This window comes from Pristiophorus japonicus, unplaced genomic scaffold, assembly GCF_044704955.1.
Source record: "Pristiophorus japonicus isolate sPriJap1 unplaced genomic scaffold, sPriJap1.hap1 HAP1_SCAFFOLD_3041, whole genome shotgun sequence".
Classification (NCBI taxonomy): Eukaryota; Metazoa; Chordata; class Chondrichthyes; family Pristiophoridae; genus Pristiophorus; species Pristiophorus japonicus.
Genome location: NW_027252826.1, coordinates 1 through 15,563, shown reverse-complemented (window position 1 = coordinate 15,563; position 15,563 = coordinate 1). Strand labels below are relative to the sequence as shown.

At 57.7% G+C, this 15,563-nt stretch overlaps 1 protein-coding gene and 2 non-coding genes across 3 annotated transcripts; all 3 read left to right on the top strand.

Moving 5' to 3' along the window:
• Positions 1-810: 810 nt before the first annotated feature.
• On the top strand, positions 811-14,000 carry LOC139249335 (ubiquitin-like modifier-activating enzyme 1; the record flags this gene model as incomplete). The annotated part of the gene is made up of 7 exons (XM_070872320.1): positions 811-908; positions 2,000-2,146; positions 5,448-5,624; positions 10,351-10,458; positions 12,802-12,882; positions 12,998-13,153; positions 13,728-14,000. Coding segments are annotated over 7 exons (1,040 nt in total), but the record flags the coding sequence as incomplete, so codon positions are not given.
• LOC139249337 (small nucleolar RNA SNORA71) lies at positions 7,249-7,383 on the top strand. The gene has a single exon (XR_011591134.1). It is a non-coding gene; the product is annotated as a small nucleolar RNA SNORA71 (small nucleolar RNA).
• On the top strand, positions 11,446-11,577 carry LOC139249336 (small nucleolar RNA SNORA71). The gene has a single exon (XR_011591133.1). It is a non-coding gene; the product is annotated as a small nucleolar RNA SNORA71 (small nucleolar RNA).
• Positions 14,001-15,563: the final 1,563 nt, after the last annotated feature.

The window sequence follows — 15,563 nt, the reverse complement described above, 5'->3', positions numbered from 1 at the left end:
GACTGAGATGAGGAGAAACTTCTTCACTCATAATTGTGAACCTGTGGAATTCTCTACCACAGAAAGTTGTTGGGGCCAGTTCGTTAGATATATTCAAAAGGGAGTTAGATGTGGCCCTTACGGCTAAAGGGACCAAGGGGTATGGAGAGAAAGCAGGAATGGGGTACTGAAGTTGCATGATCAGCCATGATCATATTGAATGGTGGTGCATGCTCGAAGGGCCGAATGGCCTACTCCTGCACCTATTTTCTATGTATGCCGCACGCTCCTTCCGCTGCCTGCGCTTGGTTTCTGCACGCTCTCGGCGACGAGACTCGAGGTGCTCAGCGCCCCTCCCGGATGCACTCCCTCCACTTAGGGCGGACTGGTCTTTGGGCCCAGGGACTCCCAGGTATCGGTGGGGATGTTGCACTTTATCAGGGAGGCTTTGAGGGTGGTCCCTTGTAACGTTTCCTCTGCCCACCTTTGGCTCGTTTACCGTGAAGGAGTTCCGAGTAGAGCGCTTGGCTTGAATACACTCAACGACTGAGCCTCCACAGCCCTCTGGGGCAGAGAACTCCAAAGATTCACCACCCTCGGAGTGAAGAAATTCCTCCTCATCTCCGTCCTAAATGGCCGACCCCTTATCCTGAGACTGTGTGACTCCTGGTTCTAGAATCCCCAGCCCCGGGGGAGAAACACCCTCCCTGCATCTACCCTGTCAATCCTTGAGAATTTTGTATGTTTCAATGAAACCGCCTCTCGTTCTTGTAAATGGCAGAGAATATCGGCCTAGGTCTGCTCAATCGTTGCCTCTTCCCCTTTTTGCAGGTCCGTACACTTTTAGTATCTGTGATACTTCAGGATTCTCTGATTACGTCCGCGGAGGCATCGTGTCTCAGGTCAAGATGGCCAAGAAGCTGAGCTTTGTGAGTATAAAGAAAGCGTGAGCTTGAACTTACGCGGGCGCCTTTCACCAGCTCGCGGCAGTCCCTCAGTACCGCCCCTCCGGCAGTGCGGCGCTCCCTCAGTACCGCCCCTCCGACAGTGCGGCGCTCCCTCAGTACTGCCCCTCCGACAGTGCGGGGTTCCCTCAGTACTGCCCCTCCGACAGTGCGGGGCTCCCTCAGTACTGCCCCTCCGACAGTGCGGTGCTCCCTCAGTACCGCCCCTCCGACAGTGCGGGGCTCCCTCAGTACTGCCCCTCCGACAGTGCGGGGCTCCCTCAGTACCGCCCCTCCGGCAGTGCGGGGCTCCCTCAGTACCGCCCCTCCGACAGTGCGGTGCTCCCTCAGTACCGCCCCTCCGACAGTGCGGGGCTCCCTCAGTACCGCCCCTCCGACAGTGCGGGGCTCCCTCAGTACCGCCCCTCCGACAGTGCGGGGCTCCCTCAGTACCGCCCCTCCGACAGTGCGGGGCTCCCTCAGTACTGCCCCTCCCACAGTGCGGGGCTCCCTCAGTACCGCCCTCCGACAGTGCGGGGCTCCCTCAGTACCGCCCCTCCGACAGTGCGGGGCTCCCTCAGTACTGCCCCTCCCACAGTGCGGGGCTCCCTCAGTACCGCCCCTCCGACAGTGCGGGGCTCCCTCAGTACCGCCCCTCCGACAGTGCGGCGCTCCCTCAGTACCGCCCCTCCGACAGTGCGGGGCTCCCTCAGTACCGCCCCTCCGACAGTGCGGGGCTCCCTCAGTACCGCCCCTCCCACAGTGCGGGGCTCCCTCAGTACCGCCCCTCCGACAGTGCGGGGCTCCCTCAGTACCGCCCCTCCGACAGTGCGGCGCTCCCTCAGTACCGCTCCTCCGGCAGTGCGGAGTTGAGGTCGAAGATCAGCCCTGATCTCATTGAATGGCGGAGCAGGCTCGAGGGGCCGAATGGCCGACTCCTAATTTTTATGCAAGTGGTTCGCCGCTCGCGGCTGACTGCTGGTTCGCGGGGGCGTTGCCGCGTGGGTTTCTGTTCCCTGGGGTGCCGCTAACGCAAGTCTTCGTTTCCCCCCCCCCCCCCCCCCCTCCTTCCCCAGAAATCCTTGAAGGCATCGCTGGTCGATCCGGACATCCTGACCACGGACTTTGCCAAGTTTGAGCATCCGGCACAGCTGCACGTCGCCTTCCAGGCGCTGCACGAGTTCGTGAAGAAAAACTGCCGCCTGCCCCGGCCCAGGCATCAGGTGCGTACGTCGCGGCGGCGGGCGCAGGGAGGGGGCGAGCGAGAATGTCTGTGAGCGACACGACGGGTACAGGGGTTGTGTTAGCGAGTGGCGGGTACAGGGGGCATGGTGTTAGCGACTGGCGGATACAGGGGTGGTGTTAGCGACTGGCGGGCACAGGGGTGGGTGTTAGCAAGGGACGGGTACAGGGGTGGGTGTTAGCGACTGGTGGGTACAGGGGTGGGTGTTAGCAAGGGACGGGTACAGGGGTGGGTGTTAGCGACTGGCGGGTACAGGGGTGGCTGTTAGCGCCTGGCGGGTACAGGGGGCATGGTGTTAGCGACTGGCGGGTACAGGGGTGGGTGTTAGCGACTGGCGGGTACAGGGGTGGGTGTTAGCGACTGGCGGGTACAGGGGTGGGTGTTAGCAAGGGACGGGTACAGGGGGCATGGTGTTAGCGACTGGCGGGTACAGGGGTGGCTGTTAGCGCCTGGCGGGTACAGGGGGCATGGTGTTAGCGACTGGCGGGTACGGGGTGGGTGTTAGCGACTGGCGGGTACAGGGCTGGGTGTTAGCAAGGGACGGGTACAGGGGTGGCTGTTAGCGACTGGCGGGTACAGGGGTGGTGTTAGCGAATGGTGGGTACAGGGGTGGCTGTTAGCGACTGGCGGGTACAGGGGTGGTGTTAGCGAATGGTGGGTACAGGGGTGGTGTTAGCGCATGGTGGGTACAGGGGTGGTGTTAGCGACTGGCGGGTACAGGGGTGGTGTTAGCGACTGGCGGGTACAGGGGTGGTGTTAGCGACTGGCGGGTACAGGGGTAGGTGTTAGCGACTGGCGGGTACAGGGGTGGTGTTAGCGACTGGCGGGTACAGGGGTAGGTGTTAGCGACTGGCGGGTACAGGGGGCATGGTGTTAGCGACTGGCGGGTACGGGGTGGGTGTTAGTGACTGGCGGGTACAGGGCTGGGTGTTAGCAAGGGACGGGTACAGGGGTGGGTGTTAGCGACTGGCGGGTACAGGGGTGGGTGTTAGCGCCTGGCGGGTACAGGGGGCATGGTGTTAGCGACTGGCGGGTACAGGGGTGGGTGTCAGCGACTGGCGGGTACGGGGTGGGTGTTAGCGACTGGCGGGTACAGGGGTGGGTGTTGGCGACTGGCGGGCACAGGGGTGGGTGTTAGCGACTGGCGGGTACAGGGGGCATGGTGTTAGCGACGCGGGTACGGGGTGGGTGTTAGCGACTGGCGGGTACAGGGGTGGGTGTTAGCGACTGGCGGGCACAGGGGTGGGTGTTAGCGACTGGCGGGTACAGGGGGCATGGTGTTAGCGACTGGCGGGTACAGGGGTGGTGTTAGCGAGTGGTGGGTACAGGGGTGGGTGTTAGCGACTGGCGGGTACGGGGTGGGTGTTAGCGACTGGCGGGCACAGGGGTGGGTGTTAGCGACTGGCGGGTACAGGGGGCATGGTGTTAGCGACTGGCGGGTACAGGGGGCATGGTGTTAGCGACTGGCGGGTACAGGGGTGGTGTTAGCAAGGGACGGGTACAGGGGTGGGTGTTAGCAAGGGACGGGTACAGGGGGCATGGTATTAGCGACTGGTGGGCACAGGGTTGGGTGTTAGCGAGTGGTGGGTACAGGGGGCATGGTGTTAGCGACTGGCGGGTACAGGGGTGGGTGTTAGCAAGGGACGGGTACAGGGGTGGGTGTTAGCAAGGGACGGGTACAGGGGTGGGTGTTAGCGACTGGCGGGTACAGGGGTGGGTGTTAGCGACTGGCGGGTACAGGGGTGGGTGTTAGCGACTGGCGGGTACAGGGGGCATGGTGTTAGCGACTGGCGGGTACAGGGGGCATGGTGTTAGCGACTGGTGGGTACAGGGGGCATGGTGTTAGCGACTGGCGGGTACAGGGTGGGTGTTAGCGACTGGCGGGTACAGGGGGCATGGTGTTAGCGACTGGTGGGTACAGGGGTGGGTGTTAGCGACTGGCGGGTACAGGGACATGGTGTTAGCGACTGGCGAGTACAGGGCTGGGTGTTAGCGACTGGCGGGTACAGGGGGCATAGTGTTAGCGACTGGCGGGTACAGGGGTGGGTGTTAGCAAGGGACGGGTACAGGGGTGGGTGTTAGCGACTGGCGGGTACAGGGGTGGGTGTTAGCGAGCGGTGGGTACAGGGGGCATGGTGTTAGCGACTGGCGGGTACAGGGGTGGGTGTTAGCGACTGGCGGGTACAGGGGTCGGTGTTAGCGACTGGCGGGTACAGGGGTGGGTGTTAGCGACTGGCGGGTACAGGGGTGGGTGTTAGCGACTGCCGGGTACAGGGGTGGGTGTTAGCGACTGGCGGGTACGGGGTGGGTGTTAGCGAGTGGCGGGTACAGGGGGCATGGTGTTAGCGACTGGCGGGTACAGGGGGCATGGTGTTAGCGAGTGGTGGGTACAGGGGTGGGTGTTAGCGACTGGCGGGTACAGGGGTCGGTGTTAGCGACTGGCGGGTACAGGGGTGGGTGTTAGCGACTGGCGGGTACAGGGGTGGGTGTTAGCGACTGGCGGGTACAGGGGTGGGTGTTAGCGACTGGCGGGTACAGGGGTGGGTGTTAGCGACTGGCGGGTACAGGGGTGGGTGTTAGCGACTGGCGGGTACAGGGGTGGGTGTTAGCGACTGGTGGGTACGGGGTGGGTGTTAGCGACTGGCGGGTACAGGGGGCATGGTGTTAGCGAGTGGCGGGTACAGGGGGCATGGTGTTAGCGACTGGCGGGTACAGGGTGGGTGTTAGCGACTGGCGGGTACAGGGCGGGTGTTAGCGACTGGCGGGTACAGGGGGCATGGTGTTAGCGACTGGCGGGTACAGGGGGCATGGTGTTAGCGACTGGCGGGTACAGGGGTTGGTGTTGGTAGCGAGTGGAGAGTGCAGGGAGGCGGTCAAAATGTCTGATCGGCGCAGACTGGGTACAGGGGATGCGAGCGCAGGGTGGGTGGATTTTGGGGGGGGGGGTACAGGAAGGGGGGGGAGAATTTCCCCAGATTTTCTCTCCCTAAATTGGCCTGGGTCATCTGGTTTATGCCTCTCCCAGGGGATCACGTGGCTCTGGTTGGGGTGGAGCGTAGAATGTTTCAGTGCAAGGGGTGTCGCGGTTGTGTGGGGCGGACTGGTTGGGCTGGGTGCCCTTTGCCTTTCTGCCATTGTCCATCGGTTTGTATGTAACCTTCAGGGCTGCTGACCGAGGGCCGTGCGGCTCTGTTTCGGCCGGCGCAGGACACGATGCGCCGGAAATGGCCTCCTCCTGCCCCTGTAAATTTCTTTATGTTTTTTTTATTCTCTTCCCCCAGGCGGATGCCGACGAGCTGGTGAACCTGACCAAGGGCGTGAACGAGAAGTCCTCGCCCTGCAGCCGGCTGGAGTTACTGGACGAGGGCCTGGTCCGCAAGCTGGCCTACGTGGCCGCTGGGGACTTGGCCCCGGTCAATGCCTTCATCGGAGGGGTGGCAGCGCAGGAAGTGATGAAGGTACAGCGTAGCAAATGTCATATTTCCACCTTTGCTCACGCCACAAAGCTAGGTGGGGGGGGGGGTTTGAGAGGAGAATGCAAAGACCCTGCAAGGCGATTTTTCGATCGGTTGAGTGAGTGGGCAAACACGTGGCAGATGCAGTATGACGTGGACAACTGTGAAGTTTTCCCACTTTGGAGTCCCCGGGCCCAAAGACCAGTCCCGCCCCAAGTGGAGGAAGAGCATCCGGGAGGGGCGCTGAGCACCTCGAGTCTCGTCGCCGAGAGCGTGCAGAAACCAAGCGCAGGCAGCGGAAGGAGCGTGCGGCAAACCAGTCCCACCCTCCCCTTCCCTCAACCACTGTCTGTCCCACCTGTGACGGGGACTGTGGCTCCCCGTATTGGGCTGTACAGTCACCTAACTCATTTTTTAAAGAGTGGAAGCAAGTCTTCCTCGATTCCGAGGGACTGCCTATGACTCCCCCGTAATTGGACAATTGGGTAAAAATGATTGACACAAGGTGCTGGCCCATCGAAATTAGGGATATAAAACAGGCAGCTGAGAGAGAGAGAGAGAAACAGGCGTGGGGAGGGGGATGGGGGAGGAGGAGGAACCACCTCATGTTGGACCCGGCCGCACAACCCCTCCAGCGCAAGGAACGACCAAACGGGGGAGACGGCTGATCGGAGAGCACCGGTCTGCCTCTCCGTCTGTTCCAGGAGCCGTCGTTTCGTTCATCGGTCACTGGTTCTACGTCCACCAAATCTATCCATCGCGTGCCGTTATCCGATTATGCTCAAAACCGCCGCTCCTGAACAAAACAAGTATTATCTAAATGGTGATGGCTTGGGAAGTGTCGATGTACAGAGGGACCTGGGCTTCCTTGTACACCAGTCATTGAAAGCAGACACGCAGGTGCAGCAAGCAGTGAGGAAGGCCAATGGTATGTTGGCCTCCATTGCAAGAGGGTTTGAGTACAGGAGCAAGGAGGTCTTACTCCAGTTATACAGGGCCCTGGTGAGACCGCACCTGGAGTATTGTGAGCACTTTTGGTCTCCTTACCTAAGGAAGGATATACTTGCCATAGAGGGAGTGCAGCGAAGGTTCACCAGACTGATTCCTGGGATGGCAGGACTGTCGTATGAGGAGAGATTGGGTCGACTGGGCCTGTATTCACTGGAGTTTAGAAGAATGAGAGGGGATCTCATTGAAAGGTATAAAATTCTGACGGAGTTGGACAGACTGGTTGCTGGGAGGATGTTTCCCCCGGGGCTGGGAAGTCTAGAACAAGGGGTCACACAGTCTCAGGATACGGGGTAGGAAATTTAGGAGCGAGATGAGGAGAAATGTTTTCACTCCGAGGGAGGTGAACCTGTGGAATTTTCTACCACAGAAGGCTGTGGAGGCCAAGTCACTGAATATATTTAAGAGGGAGATATAGATTTCTAGACACAAAAGGCATCAAGGGGTATGGGGAGAAAGCGGGAATATGGTGTTGAGAGAGGATCAGCCATGATCATATTGAATGGTGCAGGCTCGAGGGGCCGAATGGCCTACTCCTGCTCCTATTTTCTATGTTTCTGTGAAGCCCCCGTTGCTGAACGGGGCTCCGGGTGACGTGATCTCTCATTTCCCTCCCACCCCCCGCATTCGAAAGTGATTGCGGCACTCTCCCGTTGCCTGGTCATTGATAGCTGCAGGAACAGCAACTCCAAAAGAGGTTCCCGTGCTCGCCGGGACGCGTGCGGTTCCCGGCGGACCTCGTTGCTTTCGGACATTTTTCCCGTCACATTACGGCAGCCGGCGTCCTGTTTCGACGCGGCGTAAAGTCAGCCGCTGCCCGTGCTATTTCTGCCGCTGTCTATCTCGCGCTGTGCGCTCGATCCTGCCCGCTGTGGTCACTGGGGGGGCTTTTGACAGCTCGTACCCACGTGGCTTGTGATCGCAGCAAGGAATAGGGCTTTTATCCCCCTCCTTCCCCGGAATAAAACACACTCTCTTCTCGTGTCTCTGCCCTCTTTCCAGAGGGCCGCCGGGGTTTCGGAGGTGTTACGGGTCAGTGCGCCTCAGTTTTAGAATTGTCCCGCAAGCACAGAGGGAGACAGACATACAGTTTCGTCCCTGATCTGTGCACGTGTGCAAGGCGGTTGGCGATGTGACTGTTGCAGTCAACCTCTCGTTTAAAAAGAACGGCCAGGGTTCCTGATCACATTGTGAGTGGACCTGATGGCCTTGCATCCTAGGGTCTTAAGAGAAGTAGCGGCAGGGATAGTGGATGCATTGGTTGTAATTTATCAAAATTCCCTGGATTCTGGGGCGGTCCCAGCAGATTGGAAAACTGCAAATGTAACGCCCCTGTTTAAAAAAGGAGGCAGACAGAAAGCAGGAAACTATAGACCAGTTAGCCTAACATCTGTGGTTGGGAAAATTTTGGAGTCCATTATTAAAGAAGCAGTAGCAGGACATTTGGAAAAGCAAAATTCGATCAGGCAGAGTCAGCATGGATTTATGAAGGGGAAGTCATGTTTGACAAATTTGCTGGAGTTCTTTGAGGATGTAACGAACAGGGTGGATAAAGGGGAACCAGTGGATGTGGTGTATTTGGACTTCCAGAAGGCATTTGACAAGGTGCCACATAAAAGGTTACTGCACAAGATAAAAGTTCACGGAGTTGGGGATAATATATTAGTATGGTTAGAGGATTGGCTAACTAACAGAAAACAGAGAGTCGGGATAAATGGGTCATTCTCGGGTTGGCAATCAGTAACTAGTGGGGTGCCGCAGGGATCAGTGCTGGGACCCCAACTATTTACAATCTATATTAACGACTTGGAAGAAGGGATTGAGTGTAACGTAGCCAAGTTTGCTGATACAAAGATGGGAGGAAAAGCAATGTGTGAGGAGGACGCAAAAAATCTGCAAAAGGACATAGACAGACTAAGTGAGTGGGCAAAACTTTTGCAGATGGAGTATAATGTTAGAAAGTGTGAGGTCATGCACTTTGAAAGAGAAAAAATCAAAGAGCAAGTTATTATTTAAATGGGGAAAGATTGCAAAGTGCCACAGTACAGCGGGACCTGGGGGTCCTTGTGCATGAAACACAAAAGGTTAGTATGCAGGTACAGCAAGTGATCAGGAAGGCCAATGGTATCTTGGCCTTTATTACAAAAGGGGATGGAGTATAAAAGCAGGGAAGTCTTGCTCCAGTTATACAGGGTATTGGTGAGGCCACACCTGGAGTACTGCGTGCAGTTCTGGTCTCCGTATTTACGAAAGGATAGACTTTGCTTTGGAGGCAGTTCAGCGAAGGTTCACTCGGTTGATTCCAGGGATGAGGGGGGTGACTTATGAGGAAAGGTTGAGTAGGTTGGGCCTCTACTCATTGGAACTCAGAAGAATGAGAGGTGATCTTATCGAAACGTATCAGATTTTGAGGGGGCTCGACAAGGTGGATGCAGAGAGGATGTTTCCAGTGATGGGGGAGACTAAAACTAGGGGGCATGGTCTTAGAATAAGGGGCCGCCCATTTAAAACTGAGATGAGGAGGAATTTCTTCTCTCAGAGGGTTGTAAATCTGTGGAATTCGCTGCCTCAGAGAGCTGTGGAAGCCGGGACATTGAATATATTTAAGACAGAGATAGACAGTTTCTTAACCGATAAGGGGGCGGGCAGGGAAGTGGAGCTGAGTCCATGATCGGATCAGCCACGGTCGTATTAAATGGCGGAGCAGGGCTCGAGGGGCCGAATGGCCGACTCCTATTTCTTACGTCCCCACTGGCATCTGTCTGTCTCTAAACAACGCGGGTCACAGAGCACAGGATCGGGTCCAGTTGTGTCTCCCCCTGCAAGTGAAGAATGGTCCTTTGGTTGAGGTACCAACGGGGCCCTTGCTGTTGTGTGCCCAGTGACGCTCAGCAACGGCAGGAAGGGGCGATGTGGAGAGCACCGGTTATAGTGGGGCGTCTGCAACCAAGGTGGCGAGTCGCGGTGGGGGGGGGGGGGGGGGGGATTTGTTCTCCGGCCTTTCGCGATGCTGGCGGGCGCCTGCCTTCCTCGCGTTCGTGTGACCCGTGTAAGATTAGCACCACGGGTCACAGGGTATTGGGAGTTATAAGGCATTTTATTAAGGGAGCGGTAGTTCCAATATAGTCCCAACACAACACACAATCAGGATAGACGTACGACCATGACAAGTAGTTGGTACTAGTCCCGATCGGACAGATGGCTGGTGGTACGAACAGTTCATATCGTCACTGTCCACCCTGAAACGCTTTCTCGGTCTTTTATTCCCTGTTTTAGGGCTGCGCCTGTTGTAGGATATGGACAGGACCATTTGACCGATGGCGTGTCGAGTTCTTTGTCTGAACTTTTGGGTGAAACCCTTCCTTCACATTTACCCTCGCACAGTTGGAGTCAGACAGGCCATTCTTGGCCTTGAGATGTTTGGAGCTGCTTGTCGCCAGTCATTGATGTTCACGCTGTTCAAGTCGCTTTAGTTATTGTACCGTGGAATGAATCTGATTCATGAGTCCGATTGGGACTAGTACCAGCTACTTGTCATGGTCGTACGTCTATCCTGATTGTGTGCTGTGTTTGACTATAATTGGAACTACCGCTCCCGTAACGCCAGTCTGAAGAGACCTTTTGGTCTCGAGTTATCTCTTTCAATTCGCAATTTCTTACACCTGTCGGTGCTAACGCCTGCCTCTCTTATCGCCTCTCCTCCCCCCCCTTCCCATTTCAGTCTTGCACCGGCAAATTCACGCCCATCATGCAGTGGCTGTACTTTGATTCGCTGGAGACCCTGCCCGAGGAGAACGAGGCCTCGCTCACCGCCGAAACCTGCGGCTTCGTAAGTATAGGCCCGGATCGCGCGGGGTCAGCTGTGGGGTGAAGGGGGTGGGTGTGGGGTTAGAATGTCAGGTTGCCTTCAATGGGAAGTGGTTCTATTACTCCTGGGCTGAGAGGGCTGTCTTGTGCTGAGAGATTGAGCAGACTGGGCCGATACTCTCTGGAGTTTAGAACAACGAGTGGTGATCTCGTTGAAACATCTCCGATTCTGAGGGGGATTGACAGGGTAGATGCAGGGAGGGTGTTTCCCCCCCGGGGCTGGGGAGTCTAGAACCAGGGGGGGGTCACACAGTCTCAGGATAAGGGCTCGGCCATTTAGGACTGAGATGAGGAGGAATTTCTTCACTCGGAGGGTGGTGAGTCTTTGGAATTCTCTGCCCCAGAGGGCTGCGGAGGCTCAGTCATTGAGTATATTCAAGGCCGAGATCGATAGAGTTTTGGACTCGAGGGGAATCGAGGGATCGGGCGGGAAAGTGGAGTTGAGGTCGATGATCAGCCAATGATCTTATTGAATGGCGGAGCAGGCTCGAGGGGCCGTATGGCTGACTCCTGCCATTTCTTACGTTATGTAAAGATCGCCCCGAGTGGAGGAAGTGCATCCGGGAGGGCGCGGAGCACCTCGAGTCTCGTCGCCGAGAGCGTGCAGAAACCAAGCGCAGGCAGCGGAAGGAGCGTGCGGCAAACCAGTCCCACCCTCCCCTTCCCTCAACCACTGTCTGTCCCACCCTGTGACAGGGACTGTGGCTCCCGTATTGGGCTGTTCAGCCACCTAAGGACTCGCGTTAAGAGCGGAAGCAAGTCTTCCTCGATTCCGAGGGACTGCCCATGATGATGGACAACCCCCCCCCCCCCCCCCCCCACTCGGGTACTGAACTACCTGTGTGGGAGGGGGGGGGGGGTGTTGGGGGACGCCGGCTAGAATGTGATCAGCGGGCGGGCGGAGGCTGGTATATTCTGCCACCGGCCGGGCCGAAGCTCGCGGTGGGCACCCTGCATTCGAAAGTGATTCTGGCGCTGTCCCGTGGCCTGATCATTGATGTTGCAGGAACAGTAACACAAAGGTTTATTCCCGTGCTTCCTGGGTGTTGCCGTTTCCGGGGAGCCTCGTTACTTTTGGACACGGAGCGGCGGAAGTGTGTGCGCGCGCGCGGCCCGTGGTTGAGCCCGCCCGCTTGCGGGACCTCGTTACCCTGGCGGGACAGCCCGGTGCGATCTTCCAGTCCGCTCGGTGCTGTGTCCGGTCTGGGCTTTGGGGATGAGTCACCCCCAGGGAGCAGGCGCCTGTGGGAGAGAATCTGAGGTACGTGATCGGCAACAGGACTTCAAACTAAGACGAAGAAAGACTTGCATTTATATAGCGCCTTTCGCAACCACCGGACATCTCAACGCGCTTTACAGCCAATGAAGTACTTTTGGAGTGCGCTCACTGTTGTATTGTGGGAAACGGCAATTTGCGCACAGCAAGCTCCCACACACCGCGATGTGATAATGACCCGGATCGTCTGTTTTAGTGATGTTGGTCCAGGGATAAATATTGGCCCCAGGACACCGGGGAGAACTCCCCCTGCTCTTCTTCCAATAGTGGCCCCGGGATCTTTTACTTCCACCCGAGGGGGCAGACAGGGCCTCGGTTTAATGTCTCATCCGAAAGAGGGCCCCTCCGACAGTGCGGCGCTCCCTCGGTACCGCCCCTCCGACAGTGCGGCGCTCCCTCGGTACCGCCCCTCCGACAGTGCGGCGCTCCCTCGGTACCGCCCCTCCGACAGTGCGGCGCTCCCTCGGTACCGCCCCTCCGACAGTGCGGCGCTCCCTCAGTACCGCCCCTCCGACAGTGCGGGGCTCCCTCAGTACCGCCCCTCCGACAGTGCGGCGCTCCCTCAGTACCGCCCCTCCGACAGTGCGGGGCTCCCTCGGTACCGCCCCTCCGACAGTGCGGCGCTCCCTCGGTACCGCCCCTCCGACAGTGCGGCGCTCCCTCAGTACCGCCCCTCCGACAGTGCGGGGCTCCCTCAGTACCGCCCCTCCCACAGTGCGGGGCTCCCTCACTACCGCCCCTCCCACAGTGCGGCGCTGCCCTGGGGGAGTGTCGTGCCTGGGTTATGGGGCTCGTGTCTCTGGAATGGTGGTTCGAGCCCTCGGCCTTCTGACCCGGAGGGGGGGGCGGGCGGAAGAGAGAGAGAGCCCCAGCGAGACACGGAATGTGACCATGCGCGGGGCAGGCGGTGGTTTAAACAGTCGGTGGTTGAACGGCCTCCCTCCTCCCCCTTGGTGTGTTGTCAGAAAGTCGCTGGTAACAGTGTTCATTTTTTTTGTTTCCCCCCCCCCCCCCCTTTTTTTTTTGTAGAGGAACTGCCGTTACGACGGGCAGATCGCGGTGTTTGGAGCCGCCATGCAGGAGAGACTCTCCAAGCTCAAGTATTTCCTGGTAGGTCCGTGCAGGCTTAGCCCAACTGGGGACTGTGTGTGAGTGTTGCTGCCTCTCGGCCAAGTTACCTGTGACTGATCTCTCTCTCTCTTTCTCTCCCCCCTCAACCCTGCAGGTCGGTGCCGGAGCCATCGGCTGTGAGCTGCTGAAGAACTTTGCCATGATCGGGCTGGCATGCGGCGATGGTGGGGAGCTCACCGTCACCGACATGGACACCATCGAGAAGTCCAATCTCAACCGGCAGTTCCTCTTCAGGCCGTGGGACGTGACCGTGAGTAGGAGGCGCGGGGGGGGGGGGGGATTGGTGGGCGGCGGACAGTGGGTGGAGGGGCGGGGGGTGAATCGCGGGTGGGAGCAGGTCACGGTGACCCTGTACGAGCATTTCGAGCCAATCCTACCGCTTGCCTCCCGCTAAGTTGAGTAGGTTGGGCCTCAACTCATGGAATTCAGGCGATCTTATCGAGACGTATCAGATTATGGGGGGGGCTCGACAAGGTGGATGCAGAGAGGATGTTTCCCCTGATGAGGGGAGACTAGAGCTAGGGGGGCATGGTCTTAGAATAAGGGGCCCATTTAAAACTGAGATGAGGAGGAATTTCTTCTCGTAAATCTGTGGAATTCGCTGCCTCGGGGAGCTGTGGAAGCCGGGACATTGAATAAATTTAAGACAGAGATAGACAGTTTCTTAACCGATAAGGGGGCGGGCGGGGAAGTGGAGCCGAGTCCATGATGGGATCAGCCGCGGTCGTATTAAATGGCGGCGCAGGCTCGAGGGGCCGAATGGCCGACTTCCTGCTCCCTTATTTCTGATCTTAATGCCTCCTCCCTCCCTCCCTCTGGCGCAGAAAATGAAGTCAGAGACGGCGGCAGCTGCAGTGAAGCAGATGAACCCCAACATGCGGGTCACCGCCCACCAGAACCGAGTGGGCCCCGACACCGAGAAGGTTTACGACGACGATTTCTTTGAAGCTCTGGACGGCGTGGCCAACGCCCTCGACAATGTCGACGCCAGTAAGTGCCAGGGCGAGCGCTCCCTTTCCAGTCTCTCTTTCCCCACCCCCAACACCATCGGAGCCTGTGGGGGTGGGGGCTCTGTAGCCCGTTGCATGGCCACGGCGGTGGGGGGGGGGGCGCGCATGCGATGGTCGCGGACAAAGCCGCCAGTCTGAGGAAGACACGCTCTGCCTCCCTCTCGTCCCCTCCCCTTCAGTCGTCTCGTGCAGGAAGGACTCGGGGGGTCAAACCTGTCGGCAAAAGGCTGAGCAAACAGAGTCTCCTTTCTCCGGTAAAGAGAAGGCTGAGGGGCAACCGGATAGAGGGCGTTAAAATTATGGTCGGGTAGATGTAGAGATGTTCCAAATTGTTAGATCTCTTAATTTCCAATGAAATACGAACTCCAATGGTGGTTTTAACTTTTTAATCTTGGCAGAGAGCAACAAACTGCTTGGCTTCAAGCCAGGTCTTTGTTCTTACTGAGACACATGGTCAAAATGGCTGTATTTATGCCTGGATCAATTTACAGAAAAGAACTCGCCTTCTTTGACCTTATTGGCTCAATTGAAAGTCTTTTAACGTTTTATTGGCTCGCTACCCAAGGTCCGAAAATGTCAAGTTGACTGATGAGTTAATGCAACTTGCCGAACTGCATATAGCAGCCTTGACTTGGGGGGGGGGGGGGTCTGTGAATTTTCACAGTCTGTCTAAATGAGCCTGTTTGAATTCTCTATCACACTTGTGGGGGAGACCAGAACTTAGGGGGCCACCAATATCAGACGGTCACTGATCAACCCAATGGGGAAATTCAGGAGGAACTTCTTTACCCAGAGCGGGGTGAGAATGTGGAACTCGCTGCCCCAGGGGGGAGGGCTCGAGGCGAATAGTATCGATGCATTTAAGGGGAAGCTGGATAAACACATGGGGGGAGGGGGGGGGGGAAGGGAATGGAAGGAGATGGTGATGGAGAGGGGGGGGGCTGGTGGGGAGCCGGCCTGCTTGTGTGTGCTGGGGAGTGGGCTAGGGCTGGGGTCTTCCTGCTCTGTTCTGCTGCTGCTCCCTCTCTCTGGTTACTGGAGGTGGAATCGTTGCGGGGGAGGGGGGGGGGGGGGGGGAGATGGTGAGGTGAGGGGCGAGTGGGGTCAGCGACTTGTGCACCGGGGATGCACAAGTGGGTCTGACCCAGGCGTCTTTCCGTACTGGTTGCCTGGAAACTCTTTTTGACCTAAGTGGGTGAAGGGGACAACTTCACCGGCAGTGGTGGGGTCGGTCACTGTGGCAGTGTGGTCTTATTACCAGAGAATGTGACATCGCTGCTGTCGACTGGGTCTTGTCGGGTAGGGGGGGGGGGGGGGGGTGTTGAAATCTCGACTCCCGATAAACGACTCCGACACCTTCGACTCAAACACTTTCAGCTCCGGCAGAAGTTTCTTTTATTTTTTCTTGCTAGCAAGGGAAAGGTCACACTCCAGTCAAGGGCTAAGTGAACACCTCCGCAATGGTACAATTTCACGGGATATTTATACAGCAAAACCCAAGTTATGGCCTCCCCCCTGTGTATTGGCTCTGTCTCGCAGTCAGTGAATGCAGATAAAGAGTTAATTACTACATCCTTGTCCCGACATGGTATCCAGATATTTCCTTTTGTCAGGGTTATTAGTTGGCCAGCCGGCCATTACTCCATGAGA